The sequence below is a fragment of the Monodelphis domestica genome, chromosome 4 (genome assembly GCF_027887165.1).
Source record: "Monodelphis domestica isolate mMonDom1 chromosome 4, mMonDom1.pri, whole genome shotgun sequence".
Taxonomy (NCBI): Eukaryota; Metazoa; Chordata; class Mammalia; order Didelphimorphia; family Didelphidae; genus Monodelphis; species Monodelphis domestica.
In genome coordinates this window covers 415267500-415288970 of record NC_077230.1, presented here as the reverse complement: position 1 = coordinate 415288970, position 21471 = coordinate 415267500, and the positions used below count along the sequence as shown (strand labels likewise).

Sequence of the window (21471 nt, the reverse complement as noted above, 5' to 3'; positions counted from 1 at the left end):
AGAACCTGCTCCCTTCCATCCACATACCAATAGCTGGACGTCCACAATTTCCTTCCAGTCCACCTGCTGTCTAACCAACTGACCAATCAATCAGGGAATTTACTCAAGTGCTTCCTATGTGCCAGGAACTGTGCTAGGCAAAGGGAGCATCCAGGAAGTTATCGTGTCCTACAGAGAGCCTCAGGGGAGTGCAAGCACAAGGGCACAAAGGAGGAGGCGGGCAGACCTGGATCCCAGCTCCCCAAGGAGTCTGGGGCAATAGGGTTATGTGTCTGCAGCCTCTGGACTCAGGAAGAACGGCGCTGGACAAGCACAAAGCCATATTCTTTTGGTCAGACTGGAGCCTCCAGCCCCAGGCTGCCTTAGTTAATCACTCTGGGCCACCCTACATCCTTCCTTCTGGTCTCCGGCTTGGCAGCTATTCAGTGGGGGACAATGGCCATCTAATAACTCCTGCTTTCCCTTAATGGGCTATTTGAAAAGTCCAATCCCTTGAGGCACAGGCTTTCAGCAATTAGGTTGCCCTGTTGTCATAGTTGAGCTGGCTTCTAATTTCCGGGTCAAATGCCCAACCTTTCTTGGCAATGCAAGCTGGGCCTAAGGCATGCTTTTTCCTACAGTGCTGCACAACAAACAGGATTCTGGTCACTGGGGAGGCATGGGCTTTCGGGGTGACCTGCATCCTCTTCAGGTTTGCAAAGGGGAAGAGCCTGCCAAGTCAGGCACACAACTGTGGACCAGCCAGAAGATAGACTGGCTAACAGAGACCGGGTAGGGGGACAGGAAGCTACTCCCAAAGCCAGACCATCACTCTTTCTACCAGCCTACCAGCAGGAGCAAACATCAATGAAGATGGCTCTCAAGAGGCAAGAACCTTTGTCACCAGGAAAAAGAACAGCTCACTCAGACACAAAGCCCAGAATCAACTCTCCTGCAGTCATTGCTGGGCATGTGGAGAATTTAAGATTCAACAGAAATGTCCAGGAATTAGGGCCAGAAAACTACAGAGATGAATAAACATTTATTAAGCACCTACTATGTGCCGGGCACTGTGTGAAATGCTGAGGATACCACCGTAAAAAGCAAAGACAGTTCCTGCCCTCAAGGGGCTTACAATCTAAAGGGGTTAACACACATCTGCTGAAAAAGGCCTTTTCTTTGGGGAAGTCAGAGGGATGAGTGGAGCCAGGGGCAAATTAATTAACTCATCCTTTCAGGGATTTATCCATGTGCTGCATGCCAGTGGCATAGGTGAAAATGGCCAGAGGTCAACAAGGTGGGTGGGGGTCAGGCCAGAAATGTTCAATTCCCATCCATCAGAAGCCTCACACTTGGTCCTTTGGGACTCGAGGATGACAGAGGTTGGGCTGAGGGAGGTTTAAAGCTGGATTGCTCTGGGAGAACCCAATGTCCCTCTAGGGGGCCAAAGGAATGGGTCTGGGGTACTTTAGGACAGGAGGCTTCAGAATGACCCCTGGTCTCAGGACAGACCTTTTTCTTTAGCCCTTCAGTAAAACATCAAGCTCCAACCACAGAATTGTGTTGATGGATTTGAGGATGAATCTAGCCATAGCCCTAAAACAGCAAACTCTCTCCCTGCCTCAAGTCACGAAAACAGCTGCACAGTGCCTGAAAACAGTTTATTCGATTTCTCTCACCAACCAACCAATTGAGCTCTACCAGTGCTCCACCCTCATATCCTGGTTCCCCCTCCTCCCAAAAAGCCCTGGGACTACCCCCAGACACCTCTACCACAGGTCCCTTCCTTCTTCCCTCTCATGCCATCCCATGACATATCCCAATCCTAGCCCCCCCCCCCCAAGTAGGTGCTAGGACACAGGACATTCAAGCCCCAAGACCTGACTGCGTCTTCTGTCTGATGGACCCTGGACTACAAAGGACACCTCAGGGCTTCATCTCACCCACTGGCTCCCTTTGACAGGAGCTGGAATTACAGTAAATCACCCCAATTCCAGGTCTCAATTGGGTTCTCTTGTTCTAATGAGCAGTAAATGCACTAGGGCCATTCCATCTTCACATCCCGTCCTGTGCTCCTCCTGCTGGACAGTGGGATTACACAAGAAAACCACACTGCTGGGCCACCTCTCTTTCAGCCCAATAGATAACCATTCAACTCCAACTGGAAAAACCTCCAGCCTAGGCAAGAATTATCGATCATGGGTAGAGCTGCCATCCTGCCTGGGTCTCAACTGGAATTCCCCAAAGCTTCTCCCAGCTCCTCCAGAGAAAAGACCTTCCTTAAGAACTCAAGAAAATGAGAAAGAAAGTGCTGCTCTTTTGGCCTGAGACCGACAGTCGGATTTGTGTACCTCTGAATACTCCACATCCACACACTGAAGGCCAGGAAGATCTTATCCACAGGTTAAATTCAAGGGGAGAACCACCACCACATCAGCACACCCATACATACATACATACATGCAGCTCCCCAGAATCTGATTTTCTGTGACTTTTCTTCTTTTATTAAAGAAAGACGTTATAATGCAGTCACTTCTAACCTGCATACGAGTCTCAGCTATTCCCAGCAACAGGATATATTATTCCCATGAAGAGATCAAGGAAAAAAATTAAACTGTACACCACTGCCCAAAAACATGTGATTCTCTCAAATAAACTAAGCAGAGTCAAGTGATTTACGAGGAGGGGAAAACCATTCCTGCCCATTTCCTAATGACCCAAACCCTTCTCGGGCTCCAAGAAGATCAGAACAAGGGTCAGAACCCCAATGGTTCCATCAGCAAAAAAAGGAAGTTCACTTTATTTTCTGACATTTGGATAATATATGGCCTTAGTGTTGTAGGCAATATTTCAGTCTGGAAAAAAAGGATCAATTTCTCCCTGACAACAAGCAGAGATTCCACAGGCTGGACTCAAGGGGCTCCTTGTTTGTTGGCTGAAACCCATCTAAGACACGCCTGTGTATGAGTGGCTGGGCTGTGAGAAATTCCCCAGTGAAATCAGGACCTCTTTCTCCCTCATCTCCTAGGTAACAAAGGGCAACGGAGATGGAAGACACCACTGGAGGGGGTGAGGGGTGGCACAGAACAAGGGTGGGAAGCAATAGCAAATGATAGTGTGGTGAAGGTGGTTTTAGCATTTCCAGTTGAGGCACTCTTTGCACAGCAATGTCTTCAGGTACAAGGGGCTCACTTCTAGGACCTGTCATTACCCAGAACCAGTACCAATCCCACCCACACCCACACCCCCGTGTGACCATCAGTGAACCACCTAGTTTCATAATCCTTCCACCTTTGCTGCCTTGTTTACTGAAGACAATAGTGTTGCCTTCCTGCTGGGTCATTCCATCGGCATATCTGGAAACAAAGGTGGAGGAGCCCTGAGATCTGGTGACAAGCTCACTTGAGGATGGGCCTAACGGGTTGGCCCATTAGTCCAACCATCTTCAGAATCTAAAATGGCAGTGCTCTTCCTCCCCCTGACTCGGCACAGACACACATACCAAAGCATCTTTTCCCCCAAGGCCCAGACCAAAACCGAGCTAGCCCTAGAAACAAAGACAGACGCTCTTTGCACAAGGTCAAATTAGGCAATACAAATAGTAAATTCAAGAATAGATGATCAAAAAACCAAAGACAGTCAAAGGCTCATTTCTGGTTTTTGCTATTCTGAGATCCCTCTCCTCTTGCATCATCCCTAGAAGGCAGCAGGCCTCACAGTTCCTTCACTCTAGTACTGGCCTATTGGTCACCTGCAGACAAAACTGGTCCCAGAATATAACCAATTCCCTAAGTTCGCTGGCTCTGATACAATTTGATGTCTACTTCCCAGCATGCCCCAGAAGCAGAAAAGACCCCAGAGTTCAATTGTGCTTCAACAGCCCAAGGAAAAGTCCACTCTTAGGACGCTCACTGGGTACCCAGAACAAATATTGCCCTGCCCAGGCCCCTTGCTGTGGAGCCAATATTTTCTCTGCAGACCATGCCAACTCCTTCCAGACTTCTCGTCACAGGTGGGAGTCTTGTCATGGGGCGGGGGTTGACCTGGGACATTCAACTGCAAAGGGCATCAAACTTGCTTCCAGACCAAGTCAAAATACTTGAATCAAGCAGGATAAAGAAAAGTCTGAAGCCTGAGAAAGGCCTCCATTCTGTTGGAATCCCTTCAGGAAAAAGACCCTGTGCATAGGACAGGATTTCTTGCCCTCAAAAAGGGGCAATTTTTACCTTCTCAGTCAATTCTGAACCAAGAACCCAGAAGCAGAAAGCCTCTGAGCCAACCCATGAATCTGAGGGCTACCTACCTACATGAAGGGGAGATACTGGCAGGAGACAATGTGGGTTATAGGTGGGCTTTGCCAACTGCCTGAAGTAAGAAGCAGCTCAGCAGTTATGGGGCAAGGCAGATGTGGCAGGAGGGGATCCTCATCTGGACATGAGCTAGTCCAGAATTCCCCTCCTCTACCCCTCCCCGCCCCAGCTCCACCAGACACCATCTATTACTTCTCTCCACTACAAGCCCTCCAGGAAGTTTGGGACAAATGCAACACATTCTGGGCAGCCTGTCAGTTTCTCTGCAGATTTATTTAAGTAAACAATGACATCTTGCGATCAGAAAGCAAAAACAGAATCTTAATTTCACGTTTTTGAGGGGGGTGGTATAGAAGGAAAAATACTCTTTCCTAAAAGTCATTTCTTTTATCATTCTAAGTGAACAGAAACACACTAAAAATGCTGAGATAAATCAATGATGGCCCTGGATTAGTCTACAAGTTTGTCACTGGCCAGCAGAAGCGACTAACAGTTGACTGGCTACCTGAACTTCTAAAGAGTTCATCCTAAGCCTTATTAAGACATCCATTTTGACAAAAAACAAAACCCCAAAAACCAATTAGCCAACACAAAGCATGGCTGAAGATCAGCGATCAGACGGAGAGCAGTGAGGCTCCTCCGTAGCAGCACAGTGCACCAGGAGCACCCCCCTCCCCAGAGTCCCCCAGGCCCCCCTCCCCAGTTTGATACTACTGGCCACTTCCGTCTCATTGCAGGTCAAAGTCCTTCACCTAAACTAAAAACATTACGTACAACATGGGCTAGGCATCGAGTTTCAGGTTTTTTGAACGACCGAATTACGTAAAATTAAAAACGTGTTTACTTCAAACAGGTCCAACAAACTGAATAGGGGCCCGTGCTAAGAAACCGAGCATTACGAGCGCTTGCTTCTCATCCACAGCGCTCTGAGTTGCTCTACAGCCACAGACACACAGGGAGGTTAAGAAGACAGGAATTCAAGACTCTCACATATTTCTCGGATCCCAGCTGTGCCCGCTCTGGGGTCTGGCTTTGTTTGTGTTTTGTAAAGGCTTCCAAAACTAAACCCCAGGAGCCCAGCAGGCCCAGACCCAGCTTGTTTGTCATCTGTCCCAGGGTCACACGCTGGTACCCAGAGTCTCCCTCATTTTGCTCTGACCAAGGTCTTGGAATCCTGGCGTGCAGCTCATTCCTGGGCTATGCTTCTCAGAACATACTTGACTGTGTAGGCAAAGGCAGCAAAGCCAACTATGACAAAGAGGTTGGCCAGTGCGCCTCCCAAGAGTCCGTGGTTGCGGTTGGCCTGCTGTAGGCCCGCGTGATTGGGACCAGCCATCGGCACATGCCCATTTAGAAGCTGAAGCCCATTCTGACCATGGTGAGTGTCCCCATCAGGGACTACATCTGGCAATGGAAGGGGCTGGGGTCGGCTACTGAGTTCATCTTGTGCTTTCTGTTTTTGTTTTATTTCCTACAAAAAGAAAGACAAATAATAAATTACTATCCTACACAGAGAAGCTAAAGAGCTACTCAAAGAACAATGATTCATTAGAGAAAAGTGTGTCTGTCCCAGCAAGCACCCTCTTCTTCCAGAGTCTCAAGAATAGCCTCCTCCCTTGTGTTCCACCTGCCTAGCTGGCTTCCCCTCATTAGACCACCACTTCTCTCCCCAAGCTGCAAGACCATGGGACACCCTTGTGCTCCCAAGCTACAAGTTCCCTCCCTCCTCTTTCCTTTTGGGGTCTTCTTTCTCCATTAGATTATAAGCTCCCAGAGGGTAGATTCTAGCCTTTTTTTCATATTTGTATACCCAGAGTTTAACACAGTGCCTACCTGGTGAGGCCTTTAATAATTCTTTATTGATTTTCCTAACTACTGGCATTTTAAAACAACAAGTCACCACATATGATGTTCTCTCTCTGCTACTATTGCCATCAGCTTGCAGGCCCCAGGAGAAGCAACAGGTATGCTTATACTCTACAGGAACATGTCCTGAACCAAAGGAGATCAAATCAAATGACATGACAAAGAGAGCACAGAACCAAACAGTTCTGAGAAGGAGGTGCAAGCCTCCCAGGCTCCCAAGCCCAAAGCACTTGCCCACAGGAGGCTCTTTCCTCAGGAAGGGTGATTGCTGATTTTGTAGCTATACAGCAAACACTCCAGGACCCACCTCTTTCCTCCTAGCCTAGAATTTTTTGTAGGGAAGGAGAACCTATTCCCAACTTTCTCTTCCATTTTTAAGGAGCACTCACCTCCACCACTTCTGGAAACAGTTCACAAAATACTTTGTCTTTTAAGTTAAATGACAAACTCTGTGCAGCCAGTTGTCGTTTCTGCCAAGAAAGAAAAATATTAGCTAAAGAACAAAACTTCAATCACACAGTAACTTTCAGACACTCTAATAAGTGACTATTTTTCAGCTAAAAGTTGCCATCTCAATGCTGTAGAAAGCCATAAATAAAATAGAGCCTAACATTTGGCTCCGTTGTTCCCCGCAATTAAATCAACTGAGCAGTCTACCATCTTCATGCTCTGTGGATAGAGACAGGGGGTCTTGGGTTCAAATTTGACCTCAGACACATCCTAGCTATGTGGACATGGGTAAGTCATTTAACCCCCATTACCTAGCTGCCTAAGAACCAAAACACTGATTTATTCTAAGACAGAATACCATAAACAGGTAAGAAAATTGCCACATGATTTCCTGGGGATGATCCAGGGCCCTGACTGCCTCTTACAATCTACTCTACATCCCAGACTGACTTGGAGGTCTTCCCTTCCTAACATTCAGTGCTCTAGATAAACAGCTGGTTCTCAATTTTCATTCTGCTCTTCTCCAACTCTGGGTCCTTGCACATATCTCCCCCTTGCCTCAGACAGATCCCTCTGCCCTTAGACCTCTTTCCCCACAGCTCAAGTGACTACTCCCTTCATGAAGCTTTCTCTACCCCATGGCCAGAACCAACCCTCCAACAGAGGCTAGATATCAATGAGAGGCTGAGAGAATGAAGGTGGTTGAGTGAGATGATCTTCACCATCAGAATACATGGCTCTGGCTTAAAGGAAGCTCTTTAAGGGAAGCAACTGTCATTATACAATTTTGGAACTTCCAGCCCAGCACACTATAGGATTGGTTACTTTGAACTGCTGATTCACAACCCCATTTTCCATCTCAAAACCACACACATCTTGATTATGTTCCTAAAAACTCACTGTGTAGTCTGAAGTTTCTATGCTGCCCAATGTGGGGCCCTTTTCCACCATGAAGCTGAGAAGACCCGTCAGGATTGTTGAGACTGACCAAGCTGGATTCCATGTATCAGGGTGGAAATCAGTGATTGAAAGACATAACCTGCCCAAAAAGGGAAGGAAAGACATCTATTTATAGAATGTATACACAATGCCCCCTGTAGGGTTCCCAAAGATAACAACTGCAGGAACGACAACAGGTGGGACAAGGGTAAGGTCTTACCTTGTATTACATTTAAATCTTCCATTGGGAGTTATCATATAAATACTAGGAGGTTTAAAAGGAAATTCTCGGGGGAAAATTAGTTTTCCATGATAATAGCCACCTATATTAAAACAGAAGCCAAGAATAACTTCTTTAGTAGTCTGGGAAATTTTCTCTGTAGAATTTAGAAAGACAGACCTGTTGCAAACAAAATGTGAAAAAAGAATCATCATTTACATCTTCCCCAAATGCAGATGAGCCCACTGGTCAGGACCTCAATCTAACTGCACAGAAAATATCTATTTCACATCTTAGACAAACTTGGAGAACAATTAGGGTAGCTAGGTAGCACCAGGTCTGAAGGCAGGAAGGCTTGAATTCAAATCCAGCCTCAGGTACTTACTAGCTATGTAACTATTGGCAAAACACTCTACTGCTGTCTGCCTCAGTTTCCTCATTAGTAAAATATTACCCAAGATTTTTGTGAAGACTAAATATGAGAACTATAAAGTGCTTAACACAGTGCCTGGCATACAATAAGCACTATTAAAATTATTAAAGAAGTATTCTGGAATAACTGCCCTCCACAAAACAAACAAGGCTGGTGGAGATCCCATGGTAAATATTTATTTTACTCCTCACCATGCTGGCCCATAAAAGTCAAAATACATTGAACTCAGTTGGCTAGATATTGGTAGTGTATTCCCAGATAGTGAAATACAGCCCCCCAAGTCACAGGCTGCTCCCTAAAGCTCTTTTCCTGACATTGCCCAAAGTAGCCGATCAACAGGCCTACTCACCCCATTTTGTACTCTCCCACACTTCCCACCCCACTCTAGCAGCTGCCCTAAGTTCTATGATCATTCTGTCTACCCTCACACACCAAGAAAATCCTCCTTTCCAGCCCACCAATCCCATTCCTACTTAGTCACTCCAAAGTCCAAATGCTGAACAAAGCTTTGTGTGTCATCCCAACCTTCATGATCTCCTTGAGTTTCAATGTGTACATATAATATAACAAGTATATAATATGCTACCTGGAAGTTTCTTGTTTGTTCATCTGATAACTCTGCTGACCTGCCCCTAATTTATGTATTCCATAAATACATGATGGCATACCTATGAATGCCTCCACAGTAAATTACTCTGAAGTGCCCTAAAATGCTACTGTGGCTCTTAGGGGTTCCCAGGGACTTTAGGGCAGGGCTTTCAGAGTCCATGTGTAAAGATTAAAATTTGGGGGGGAACTGAAGGCCCATTTTTACACATGGAAGCCCAGGATTTCAAAGATCTGAGGAGAACTGGCAAAGATCTTGGAGGCCAGGCCAGTACTAGTATAGGAAATGCCTCTAAGCAGGCCTGGCTCATTCATTCATCCATTCCTTCAGCCTCTGCTTAAAGACCTCTAGTGTGAGGAAGCCTGCTATCTTCCAAGGCAGCAATGAGATGCTCTAATTGTCAAGATTTTTTTCCCAACAGTCAGCCAAAATCTGAAGGTGTTCTTCCCACAGTGCCTAACTTGCTCATAGGAATGGCTTTATCCCATTCATTGAAGTCAGTTCTTTCCGTCACCCCTTTTTATCGGGAGATAGGTTAAGCAATCCCAATATAAGGAAAAGCTAACAAAGGTAAAACAGAATAAACCACTTTGTAAAATAGTGAGCTCCCCCCCATTACTGGGTATTCCAAAAGATAGGCTAGATGTCTGTGTCAGGAATGCTGCTGATGCTTTCCTGGACAAGAGACGGCCACTAAGGTCTCTCACAACTCCAAGATTCTATTACCTTTAAATTCCACCTTTAAAAATTGAGGGGGCTGCTAGGTGGCTCAGTAGATAGAAAGTTAGACCTGGAAACAAGAGGTCCTGAGTTCAAATTTGACCCCAGACAGTTCCCAGCTGTGTGACCCTGGGGGCAAGTTGCTTCACCCCCATTGCCTAGCCCTTACCCCTCCTCTTCTGCTTTGGAACCAATACACAGTTCTGGTTCTAAGTCAGAAGTTAAGAGTTTAAAAAATTAAAAAGTTGAATAAAAGTATGTCTACTAAAAAAGTAACTTTAATAAGTCTCTTTAGAACTTGTAGATATATTAGATATATAGGTATCAAGTAAAGCCTGTGCCAAGTTTCCTTAAGCTGCAATGCAAGAGGGGGGCATGGTCTTGGCCATAGAAAGGATACTTAGCAGAGTGACCTCCTTGGAAGCATGAAGAAAGACAGGCGGCTGCTCCTACTGAGGCCTTGGCTTGCTTACCTTCATAAGGAGTCATCTCAGGTCCCCGGACGACATAGTGCCTAAGAGAGATGAAGCAGAAATGTCAAGAATCTGCCCAGGACAAGGCTGCCCAAAGCTGCCCCAGGCTCAGCCTTAAAACAGGCCTGGTCAGCTATTGTACCACAGGTAGGACTTGCCAAAAAGAGCAAGTCCTGATAGAGCCTCCTTCTGATAAAGGAAAGTAAAGATGCCTCTTTCCAAAAAAATCTGTTTTAGATCTCATATCATAATGGGTAAAAATTCCCCAAATGCTTTAAAGACTTTACACTCAATTCAATAACAAATTCAATGCAATAAACACTTATTAAATGCCTCGCTAAAGCCTCTGAAAAGTCTACCTGCTGTATATTCTTCAAGAAAGCATTTAAGGAGCAGAGTACAAGTGCCCAAAGTATTGTCTAATTAAAGCTCTCTCTGTAGAGTCCTATTGTTTCTTCATCATAGGACTTATTCTAAACTTAGCCAATTTACAAATAAATTAACTCATCTTAGCTAATAAAAGATGACAACTTTTGTCATTTCTCCTAAGTCTCCATCAAAGAACTTTTGCTTCTATTAAATAAAATTATCATATATGTAAATGTCCTATAAGATAAATTAATAAAATTTGGTCTTACTCAGTAGTTATACTAAAGTTCAATTCCAATGAATATTTCAGTCTACAAACTCTTCAATGCCTGATGAGAGGCTTAAGTCACTTTTCAGATGATACATTTTAAAAAGGTGAAATCAAAGTGTGGCTGGAATGTTTATACTTTTTTTTCTAATGTAGATACATTCATATGTTCTTCCATTTATTTAGACTACAACAAGCTGGTTAATATGTCTCCACAGAAAAAAGGAAGCCTGAAAAATATTCTACCCATCTCCCCTACTGATTTTGTACAATCCAACTACTCCCAGTCACATACACAGCCAATCTGATGAATTAAATGTGGAGTAGCATCACCTGCAACAAATCCAGAAGTAATATGGCTACCTTAAGGTGGGAAAAAAAACAATCATCAAACTGGTAAAGAAAAGGCCAATTTAAAGTCAAAACATAATATGGAAAGAGGAACAAATTGCTGCCTCTAAAGCAGAAAATTCAGGGACATAGTCAACCCATAGAGTGTCATGTGTACAAAATGAGAAGTAATAGAAATCACGAGGCTCCAATGTAGGAGGGTTTGGGCCTCAGCTAAGGAATCAATTCCTACAAATGGCATTTCTAGAGACACCGGTTTCATGGGCTACTATAACACTGACTCACTTGAGAGGCAGCAGGGGATGATGGGAAAGGAGTCAGACAGGAGCCAGTCCCAGCTCTCTCATCATAAGCCACAGGACTGTGAACAATTCCCTGTAGCACCCAAAGCTTCCAATTTACTTATCTATAAAATTAGGAGGTTTAATCTAAGGATCAGTAAGTCTTCTTCAATGCTAAAATTTTATAACCCTATGATTCTCTCCTGTTTCTGTTCCCTCAGCTAGAAAACCGGAACAAAAATTAAAAAAAGAAAAAAAGACTTCCGAAGAACGCCATGAGCAGTAACAAAGTAATACATTTCTTTCAATGCAGAAAATTCTAATATCACTCTGAATACTTTTTCATCTACATTTTTGCCTAGTCAGCAACAAATCTAAAATTTGTTATTTCTACATTAAGATAAGTTAAGGGGGCAGTTGGATGGCTCAATGGAGAGAAAGTCAGGCCTGGAAACAAGAGATCCTGGGTTCAAGTGTGACCTTAGACACTTTCTAGCGGTGTAACTGAGCAAGTGACTTAACCCCCATTGCCTAGCTTCTGCTAGGCTCTTCTGCCTTGGAACCAACACTTAGCATTGATTCTCATAAAGTAAGGGTTAAAATTAAAAAGATTAGATGTATTGATCTACTAGGGAGCTTTTGGGATTGAAAACAAAAAACATGAAAATAGAGAAGGAAGGCCAACCTTCTAGAGACATAAGCTTTTCCAATGCTATTACTAAGTGCTTTTCTTATTTGTTAATGAATGCAAGCCAATCCAGGGCCTTACCATTCAAGAATATTGGAAGGGAGGGGCTCAGCACAGATATAAGGCACTGGGTCTTTTTTAATTCGAAGGTAGTCTTGTTTAAGCCTCTGGGTTGCTGTGGTCGGTGCTCTCTTATTACTGTTGTTGCTCATCTGTCAAAAACACAAACATCTGAATTATGAAAGAGCTCCAGAGCTCATTAGCAGGTCATTCAGTACCAATATTTCACTTTCCTAAGTCCATTACTGTGACAAGCTCATTCCTAAAAGCTCCCCTCCCAACTCCCTTCCCACACTCACTGGCACCATCATCTCCCAGGTGGCCATGCACCATGGACTCTTTTATTCCCCTGCTTCCTCTTAGCTCATCTGCCATGAACTCCTATGACTTCTTCCTCCAAAATGTCTTCATTCCTTTCTCCCTGACACCTCCACAGTCCAGTTATTCATCTCTTCACCCTCTGACAACAATAACCTAATTGCTTTCCTGCTTCCAGGTTCTCCTGGGAATCCAACCTAGGTCTTCCTGGTTAATCTTCCCAAGATACCAATTCCATCCAGTCACTATTTAACCAGAAATCTCCAATAGTTTCCCAGTGTAACCGCAAAAATGTGGATTTCAAGACTGTGAATTGCCAAAACTGTAAAGATAATTTTTAGTGTCTTGATTTAAATAAAAAATAAGTGGTCAACATGGGGAAAATTCCCAAATATGAAAATACCTGAGTCAGCCGGGTTTTATGGAGATTTTAATTAATACAAATGAAGGAATTAAGGAAAGGGAGAGAGAATAAGAGAAAATAATATGAAGGACCTAGGCCTGAGCCTTAAGAGAGACTAGTCAGTCTTTAATCACTCACCACAAGATTTGTCCCAAGCAAAACTCCAGTCCTTCACTGAAATCCTCAACTCCTGAACTGAGTTCAGAGACCCAGCTCTTCCAACTAACTCCAAACTCCAACTAAAAAACTCCACCTGGAGCTCCTTCCTTTTATAGAAAATTTTCTCTTGTGTCACCTCCCCTAAATTTTCACATCTACCAATCACAGTAGACGTTTTCCCTAGGACTGTCCATTCTTAGTTCACATCTTCTTTTGTTATCACCTTCTCTGATTAATCTTCTGAGTATTTCACATCTCTTTGCTAAGCTTGCCCTTTGTAAGTTGCTTGACCTTTTAGTAATTAATTTAACCTTTATAGGTACTTAGCACCCTTTAGTTTTAGATCTAAAAATAGACTTAATAGCTTAAGGTTTTTGCTTCACTATAAGTTAGGGACTTTTTCATTGTTCCATCAGGAGTTTACAACTTCATCTTCCCCTAAGGCACTGTCTGAGCAGGGTGGAATAATTTTAAAGTTCTCAATACATTCCTGACCAAGTACCTGCATTGTTTAAAATAGGGAATAGCTTAATCAAATCTTCTGAAGTAGAATCTGAGAAATTTTAAAATTCACACCAGCCCACATGCCTGCTCAACATCCTTCCTAATCATTTCACAGACTGTGACCCACTCCCACTCTCCCCCATCCCTACCCAACATGTCCCAAACTGAAATCATCTTCCCACCCAACCTGTGGTTCCTTCTGGTTTTTCAATTTTTATTAATGGCATCATCATCTTCCTATTCATTTTCTGGGATCAAAAATCCCAAACCTGCCCTCAAGGAAATTAATTACACATTCTTTTCCAGCAAACCAAGGACACAAATGAAACAAAGAATATTTGAGAGTGAGGCCTAATAGGGGGATCAAAAAAGGCTTTATAAAAGAAAAGGTATTCCCAATCACCATGGAATCCCTCTCTCTCTAAAAGACTTTTCAAGTTGAAGAGTGGAAGCCAAAGGTGATGTGGTATAGTAAAAATGACGCTGGATTTAAGAAGTCAGGAGATCTGGGCTCCAGTCCTGGAAACACCAATTTCCTATAGATCATAAAATTCAGTCACTCACCAAATCCTGGGAGATTCTGTCCTCCAAAACACCTCTAGCTGTTTTTTCTTTCCAATGCTATTGACCTAATTCAAAAGCCCTTGTTACCTCTGGCCTGAAAGACTGCATTAACCTCCTACCTAGTCTTCCCCACCTTCAGTCCCTCCCCCCTTCCAATGCAATTTAAGACTAGTGACTTGAACCTTCTTAATATAGAGCTCTAATTAAGCCCTTCTACTGCTCAAAAATATTCAGTAGCTCCCTGATATAAATCCAAACTCCACAGCCTGGCACTCAAAACTCCAAAATTGGACCCAAACTGACTTTCTTAGCCTTTTTTTCCCCTATAACTCTTCATCATACAACTCACAGCTTCAGCCAGACATGACTTACTTGCCATTCCTCCAACCCTTGATCCTTTTCCATCTCTTCTTGGGGCAGCTCCTGTAGGCCTTCTGTTTTTAAATCCTACTCTCCCTCCACAAGTACAAGTTTCAAGCCAACTCCTTAAAGAAGTCATCCCCTTCTCAAAAGAATTCTTCTGTCCAGGGCCTCTTCCCAGGGCTTTGTCCTTACCCCTATTACACATTCATCACCTTCCAGCTTGTGTTATGGTTCTGCTTATCTCTTCTATAAATCCTATCAATCCTGGAGGCCAAGCTACCAGTCTTACTCACCTCTACAAGCTTCTACAGCAACTAGCACCCTCAAGTACTAAATAGTTGTTTTAATTAGGGATCAGTCTCCTTACCACATACAGTGATCTTTAACTGTTTCTTCACATGAGTTTATTTCCTTATGTTTTTGACATTCAAGATTAGAAACCAAAGGAATCCTTAATATGGTTCTATGAAAAGGCTATGGAGTCAGAAGGTTTGGGTGACCCTGGCTAACTGTAACTGATCCCTTATCTTACCTTGGAGAAGTTGCTTTTCCTTTCTGGGGCTCAGTTTTCTCATCTTTAAAATGAAGCCATTCGACAACATGACCTCAAAGCTTCCTTTCATTTCTTTAATGCTGAGTCTTAAAATAGAGGGGACAGCTGGGTGGCTCAGTAGATTGAGAGCCAAGCCTAGTGACAAGAGGTAATAGGTTCAAATCTGGCCTCAAGACACTTCCCAGCTATGTGACCCTGGGAAAGTCATTTAACCCCATTGCCTAGCCCTTACCATTCTTCTGCCTTGGAACCAATACTTAGTATTAATTCTAAGATGGAAGATATGGGTTTAAAAAGAAAGAAAGAAAACAGTGTACCTCCAATAAGGAATAAAAAGAAAGGTGAAAGGAACCACAGGTTAATTCTAAGGTTACCAGTTCCTCTCTGAGTTTCTTCCCTGCCCAAGGAAGGCATGAGATCACTCTTCCACTACCATCATATTCCATGTAGATAATTCTGATCAGGATACTGCTTGGGCAGAGTCTTCCACACAGGGCTTGGCTATACCTACTATGTTACCTGAGCAGCCAGAACAGATCGAGTAGCTCATATAATACCAACATTGGCAAATACCTACTCAAACCTAGTATGGAAGACAGCTAAGACTACAATTATGGTAGCAGGTCCAAAAAGAATCCATTCCCTACTACCAGAATATTGACTTATTCACCCTGAAAAGTAAAGCAACAACCTGTCACATAAACAAAAGTGAAAGTGAGATTAATACAAAGGTCATTCTGACCAGATACATCAATACTTTAAACAAAACTGACTACTAATAGTCTGAATTTCACGCTCAATTTTTTTCAAAGGATGTTGTGCGTGAATTAACATTAATACAAATCAAGTAAAATCACTGTATTTTTGGCTATTCTATGGACAAATTGAAGGCTCGACAAGACCTTTAGAACTATATCTGGAATATACTTCAGAAGCATAATCTGAAAATGTAAGTCAATCCATAAAAAAGAATATAAATAATATCATGTGTATGTACATATGCATGCTTGTATATGTGTATGTATATATAATTCTATCACCTACCGACTTCATTTCCTTGACAATTCTTCTAGGATCTCCATCCCAGGGCCAGTTGCCTCTCTCAAATCATTTGATCCAAGTGTCAAGTTCTCTGAGCTGTCTAGGTCAAAACTAGAAAGAACACTTACTCCATGTAAAGATGCTACTACTTATGACCCATGCTGCCTATAAAAGAGCTCCTGGAGAGCAGGGACCATGCAATGTACTCTGTGTGTATGCCACAAGAAGAATAGGCAGAACACCAGAAGAGAAATCATTTGAACATGTAGCAATTCAAGAAATGACTAGCTCCCAATGTATCTTCTCTCCAATCTCAAATATTGAGGTCATCAAGTTAAACCAAATACATCTGATCTGGCTGGGTATCTGCATACAAGGTTCAACTTGGCTAAATTCAAGGAGATTCAGGACTGGGAAGTTGGGCTGAGCAACTCATGAACACAAAGGGCTTGGGATTGTTATCAGTTGAAGTCATTCCCAAGCCAGGAGTTCATAATTCTTTGATAATGCATGCATTTATATTAAGCAGCTAAATATAGATATATGCAATATGAAAATATATATAAAAATCAAGTCTCAAAGATTTTTCTCAAGTCTCAAATATTATGTTATGAACACTGTATGAACAATGTTCATTAAGAACATTAAGCTCTTACTATGTGCAAGACTATGTGCTAAGATACAAAGAAAGGTGCCACATCCAACTCATTCCCCAAGAAGCATACATCTAATGGGAGGGGCAACATTCACTGGGGCATGGGGGTAGGCACCTGAGAAAGGCTTGAAGGAAGGCAGGGAAAGTATGAGGCAGAGTTGAGGGGGAAAAGTATTCAAGGTGTTCAGAGGTCAGTCAATGGAAAGGCAGAAGGGCAAATGGAGTAAAGCTATCAGAGGGAAAGCAAGGAGGACAGTATTTACAACTTACAGAGTACTTGGAAGGGAAGAGGGCTGGAAAGCTAAGAAGTAGCTACTGGGATGTATGAGAATGACAGACAGATATGAATGCCAAAGGATTTCTGTTATGTTTGATGTTAGAAAGCCACTAAAGGTTAATGAGCATAGTCAGATCTAGGTTTTAGGTAAATCATCTTGGCAGAGAGTAGAGAGTACTACAGGCCAAGTTAGAGGTGCCAAGGGCCTGAAATAGGGTTGTGGCTACACAAGTGGTGAGCAGAGCAGGTAGGAAGTTGTGAAAGGTGGAAATGATAAAGAGTGGGCTATAGACCAGATATACACACTTCACAAATGCAGAACCAAGGATGACAGCGAAGTCTATGCCAAAGTGGCTAGAAGGATGGTGGTGCCTTGTCAGTAACAGGAAAGTTTAGTAAGAAGATGAGTTCCGTTTTGGATATTCTGAGTGTCAGATACCCACAGAACATGCAATTCAAGCTGTCCTGGAGAGTCTGCTGTGACTTTATGTAACTCAACAGAGAATGGGGCTGAATATACAAATTGAGGAATCTTCTGTAAAAAGATCATCACTGAACACACAAGAGCAGAGATCACCAAGTTAAGACAGTGTAGTCTACAACTACTGATCTAGATCAATCCCTAACAATACCAGTTCTAAACATGAGCTCTGCCCCTAAAATGAGAACTCTCTAAAAGAATCTACAGCTGGAGACTCAAAAATAAAACTGATTATAGGCTACAACCAGGTTTCTTAAAGTCAGTTGGAGATGGGAGACTGTAGGCAAAACAGAATGCATCTTTTGGCTTTTAAATCAATGCATGCAAATACAAGGTATATGCATTATAACAGAGATATAAACATACCCACTGGAAGGAACCTTAAAGACCATCATGAAACAAAGGAAACCTAGAAGGTTCTGTAGCCAGTTAGTGGCACAAGTGAGACTAAAATACAGACATCCTGACAACCTGGTCTATGCTCGTTTCACTTTCAGACTGTTCTCAGGAAAATGGTATCAAGAAACCACAAGCTGTAAACCACATTTTAATACATCATGACTTCTACAACATATTCCCCTTTCACCTTCTCTGCAAATATTAATGTTCATCTGGTTTCCCTGAGTGCCCTCTATAACTGAAATGGTGAATGACTTGAGTGCTTCAGTTGCAAGCACACAAAGGACTGACTTGAACAAAAACCTAATTTTCCCTCAAATACAACATTCCAAGATGCTCAGAGCACTGGACAGTCAGAGGACCCAAGTGGGAATGCCAGCCCAGAGAAAGTCTTTTCTTCATCTATGAAATGAACAAGTCAACTTAATGGGCTAGCAGGGCCATTCTATCACTAAGTTCTAGGCTCCTCTGACAGCTATGAACCCACTTTCACCAAAGTAAATGGGCTATGAAAGCACTGAGTGAACTGCTAGGAAAGTTTTTGTCACTCTTCATGCCCCAAATTTTATTATAAAAGACACACACACACACACAGCCCCACCCCCCATGAAGGAGTAAAACTACCCCCAGGGCCTGTAAGACAAGCCTAACAGAACAGCAGCCATGTGCCAATTGGTCTGCTCTTACTACAATTACCTGTGTGACAGTCTCATCTTCTCTACTGAACTCTGGGGAAGGAGCAAGGCCTTTTTCCTTCCTTATATATTGTGCCCCCAAAGTCTGATTGCTGTGTTCAATTTTAATGCCCCCTGCCCCCAACAGCACCTGGCAACACAACAGGTACCACTTGTTGCACTAAAAAGAGTAACAGCAGGATCCACTGACCAGACCCTGCAGTCACCCTCATTTACCCCTCTCTGAAAACATAAGGCAGTCCAAGAGGCTTTGGGACTATGTTTCCAAGGCAGCCAAGAGGGAAACCAGGAGGGTAAGGGCCAGGTAAGTTGACCAGAATGTAAGAATGGCATCCTGGGTGCACACAGCAGGGCTTCCTCAGGCTCAGGCAGGAGCTGGGAGGGGTGCTGGGCTGATGACAGTTTTTAGGAAGTCTGGGCTTTGTTTTGGGTGGGGGTGGGGAGTGGGCAAGGCCAAGAAGGATGGAAAGATAAAAGTGAAAAACATAAAGAATCCTCAGTTCCAGATGTGACAGGTCAGAGTCCACATACTACTAGATTTTGGTGAATCCCGCCTGGGCTCCGCTTATTATCTGTGAAAGGCTCCTGCCTTGAGCAAGTCCTTTCCCTCTCTAGGCCTCAGTTTTCACCTTAGCAAAATAAAGAGGTTAGACTAGATGACTCCATTCAATTCAACACATACATTAACCACCTCCAACCTCATCTGTCTTAGAGAAACCTGGATGTGGTTTGTAATCAGTTTTATTTTTTTGAGTCTCCAGTTACAGATTCCTGTTAAGACAATTCTCATTTTAGGGGGACAGCTCATATTCAGACCAGGTAGCATCAATCTTCCCACTAGTCCAGTGTAAAGGAGTCAGAAGATCTGAGTTCAAATCTGGCTCTGCCACTTGGTACTTTTGGATCTGTAGGTTCATCCTATCCCCTCTGGGTCTCATCTGCAAAATGAGAAGGTTGTGACTTCCAAATTTCCTTCTATATCTAAAGCTTGGATCTTCTGGGATAGATCTTCAGGATACAAGCCCATGAACATCAGTTCTCAGATGTGGCCCATGTCCTCCCAAAGGTCCCTAAGAACTTTTTTGGGGGGGAGGAGGAAGAAGACAGGACAGAAAGGCCAAAACTATGTTCATACCTTTTTTCATATACTTCAAATCAAGGCAACAAAACATCACAGACTGAACTCAAAAAGAGATAGATAGGAGAACCAAATGTCTTTTATTAGGTCAGACATAAAAGAGATTTGCAAAAATATGTAAAGCAAAGCCACTCTTCTCACTAAATGTTTTTGTTTTGGAAAATTTACTTTTCACAAATATTACTCTTAACATATAATGGGTTTATTATTTTTTAAACCCTTATTTTCTGATACTCCCTAAAGGTTCTAAGGCCAATGAGCAGTAAGGGCTAGGCAATGGGGATTAAGTGACTTGCCCAGGGTCATTCAGCTAGGAAGTGTCAGAAACCCTAGTGTCAGAAACCTGAAACCTCCTGTCTCCAGGGAGGCCTGGCTCTCAATACACTAAGCTACCTAGCTGCCCCGGGTTTATTAATTTTAATGAATCCTATTCTTTAAAACTATCCATTTTCACTTCTAATACAATAAATATTGATAGATATAGCCCACATAAACAAAGGTTCTTTGAGGTTCTTACTTTTTCATTGTAGAGGGGTTCTGAGTCCAAAAAGTTTGAGACTGCTTGTTTAGTACTCAATAAGCCCTGGGTTCAAATCCAGTCTTAGATAATTATTAGCTATGTGATCCTGGGCAAATATCACTTTCTCTTTGATCCCAAGTTTCTTTATTTATAAAATGAGGATCAAGGTTCAAATTCAGACTCTACTACTTACTATTTGTTTGACCCTGAGCAAATCACCTGTTTTTTAACCAGAAAAATGAGAACCAAATCCATACAAATTCCACCTCTGATCCTTATTACTCATGTGACCTTGGTTAAGTCAGATAAAGTTCTATAAAACCCTGGCTCCTAAGTGAGCAGACTTGGGTCCAAATCGCCCCTTTGGTTACTATTACCACCTGTTCCACACTCTGAGCCTCAGCTTCCCGATGTGAAAAATGGGCAGGGTAGATAAATTGACCTCTCAGGCTCCTTCTCCCTAGATTACTTATTAAGCATCTTCTGTGGGCCACGGCACAAAGAAAGCGGGCTTACAGCCTCCCTGCCCTCAAGAAGCTCGAAGTCGGGGGCGAAGGGGGGGGCAACCCTAGATACGGAACCAGACGTAGGGGCGGTATCAGGCATTAAGAGGCGGGCAGAGGATGCTTGGTCTCAGTTCCCGCTGCTCCCTGGCTCCCGTAGGGTCTGTTCAAGCGGAGACTTTTGTCTGGGTCGTGTGGGTCCACCCGCCCAGAGGCTGCCCCCCCAAGCTCGGAATTGTTCCCCCGTGCCGGTCTCCATGGCCTCGCCTGTCAAAGGGAGGGCTCGCACAACAGCCCCGAGCTTCCGGAGCCCCTCCCCCCCGACTTCTGACAGACGGGGAAACTGAGGCCACGGGACTCGACTTACCCAGGGCTGGGCCGTGGGGACAGTAATGGGGTGGTGGGGGCGAGCAAGCCCTGGGCGCCCACCACTGGCCGGACGGTCACGTCACCTCTCGGGGCCTCAGTGGGATGCTCTGGTGCGCTGGGGGGTGGGGAGGGCGGAAGGCACGGAGCCCGCCGTGACCCCGGCCATTGTTCCCGTGACCCCACCCCGCCCCGCCCCGCTCACCTCTCCCGCCGCCGCCGCCGGGGCCGTTCCCGGGGCCGCCGCCGCCGCGCTGGGCCCGGGCCCGGGCTCGCTCCGCCCGCCGGGAAGGCGAAGGAAGGAGGGCGGGCGGGCGGTGGAGCCGAGCTGAGGCGGAGCCGAGGCCGGGCCGGGCCAGGGAGCCGCCGCCGCCGCCGCCGTCCGGGAGCGGGCCCGTCACACCCTCAGTCACCGCCGCCGCCGCCGCTTCTCCGGCTTCCAAGATGGCCGCCCTCCCGGCCGAGCCGGGAGCCACTTCCGCTTCCGGGAACGAGCCGAGCCCCTCCTCCCCCTCCCC

At 44.3% G+C, this 21471-nt stretch overlaps 1 protein-coding gene across 3 annotated transcripts; it reads right to left on the bottom strand.

The window, feature by feature from the left end:
- Nucleotides 1-4543: 4543 nt before the first annotated feature.
- On the bottom strand, nucleotides 4544-21292 carry UBE2J2 (ubiquitin conjugating enzyme E2 J2). Of its 3 annotated transcripts, none has more exons than XM_001365300.5 (7): nucleotides 21159-21292; nucleotides 12036-12166; nucleotides 9998-10038; nucleotides 7765-7867; nucleotides 7506-7644; nucleotides 6545-6625; nucleotides 4544-5760 (listed from the first exon to the last, which is right to left on the bottom strand). In XM_001365300.5, the coding sequence occupies exons 2-7, from the start codon at nucleotides 12164-12166 to the stop codon at nucleotides 5476-5478; spliced, it is 780 nt and encodes a 259-aa protein (XP_001365337.1). In that variant the 5' UTR covers nucleotides 21159-21292; the 3' UTR covers nucleotides 4544-5475. The 3 variants fall into 3 exon arrangements, with proteins under 3 accessions (XP_001365337.1, XP_007492116.1, XP_007492115.1); XM_007492054.3 differs by lacking the exon at nucleotides 21159-21292 and adding an exon at nucleotides 20955-21124; XM_007492053.3 differs by lacking the exon at nucleotides 21159-21292 and adding an exon at nucleotides 15923-16030.
- Nucleotides 21293-21471: the final 179 nt, after the last annotated feature.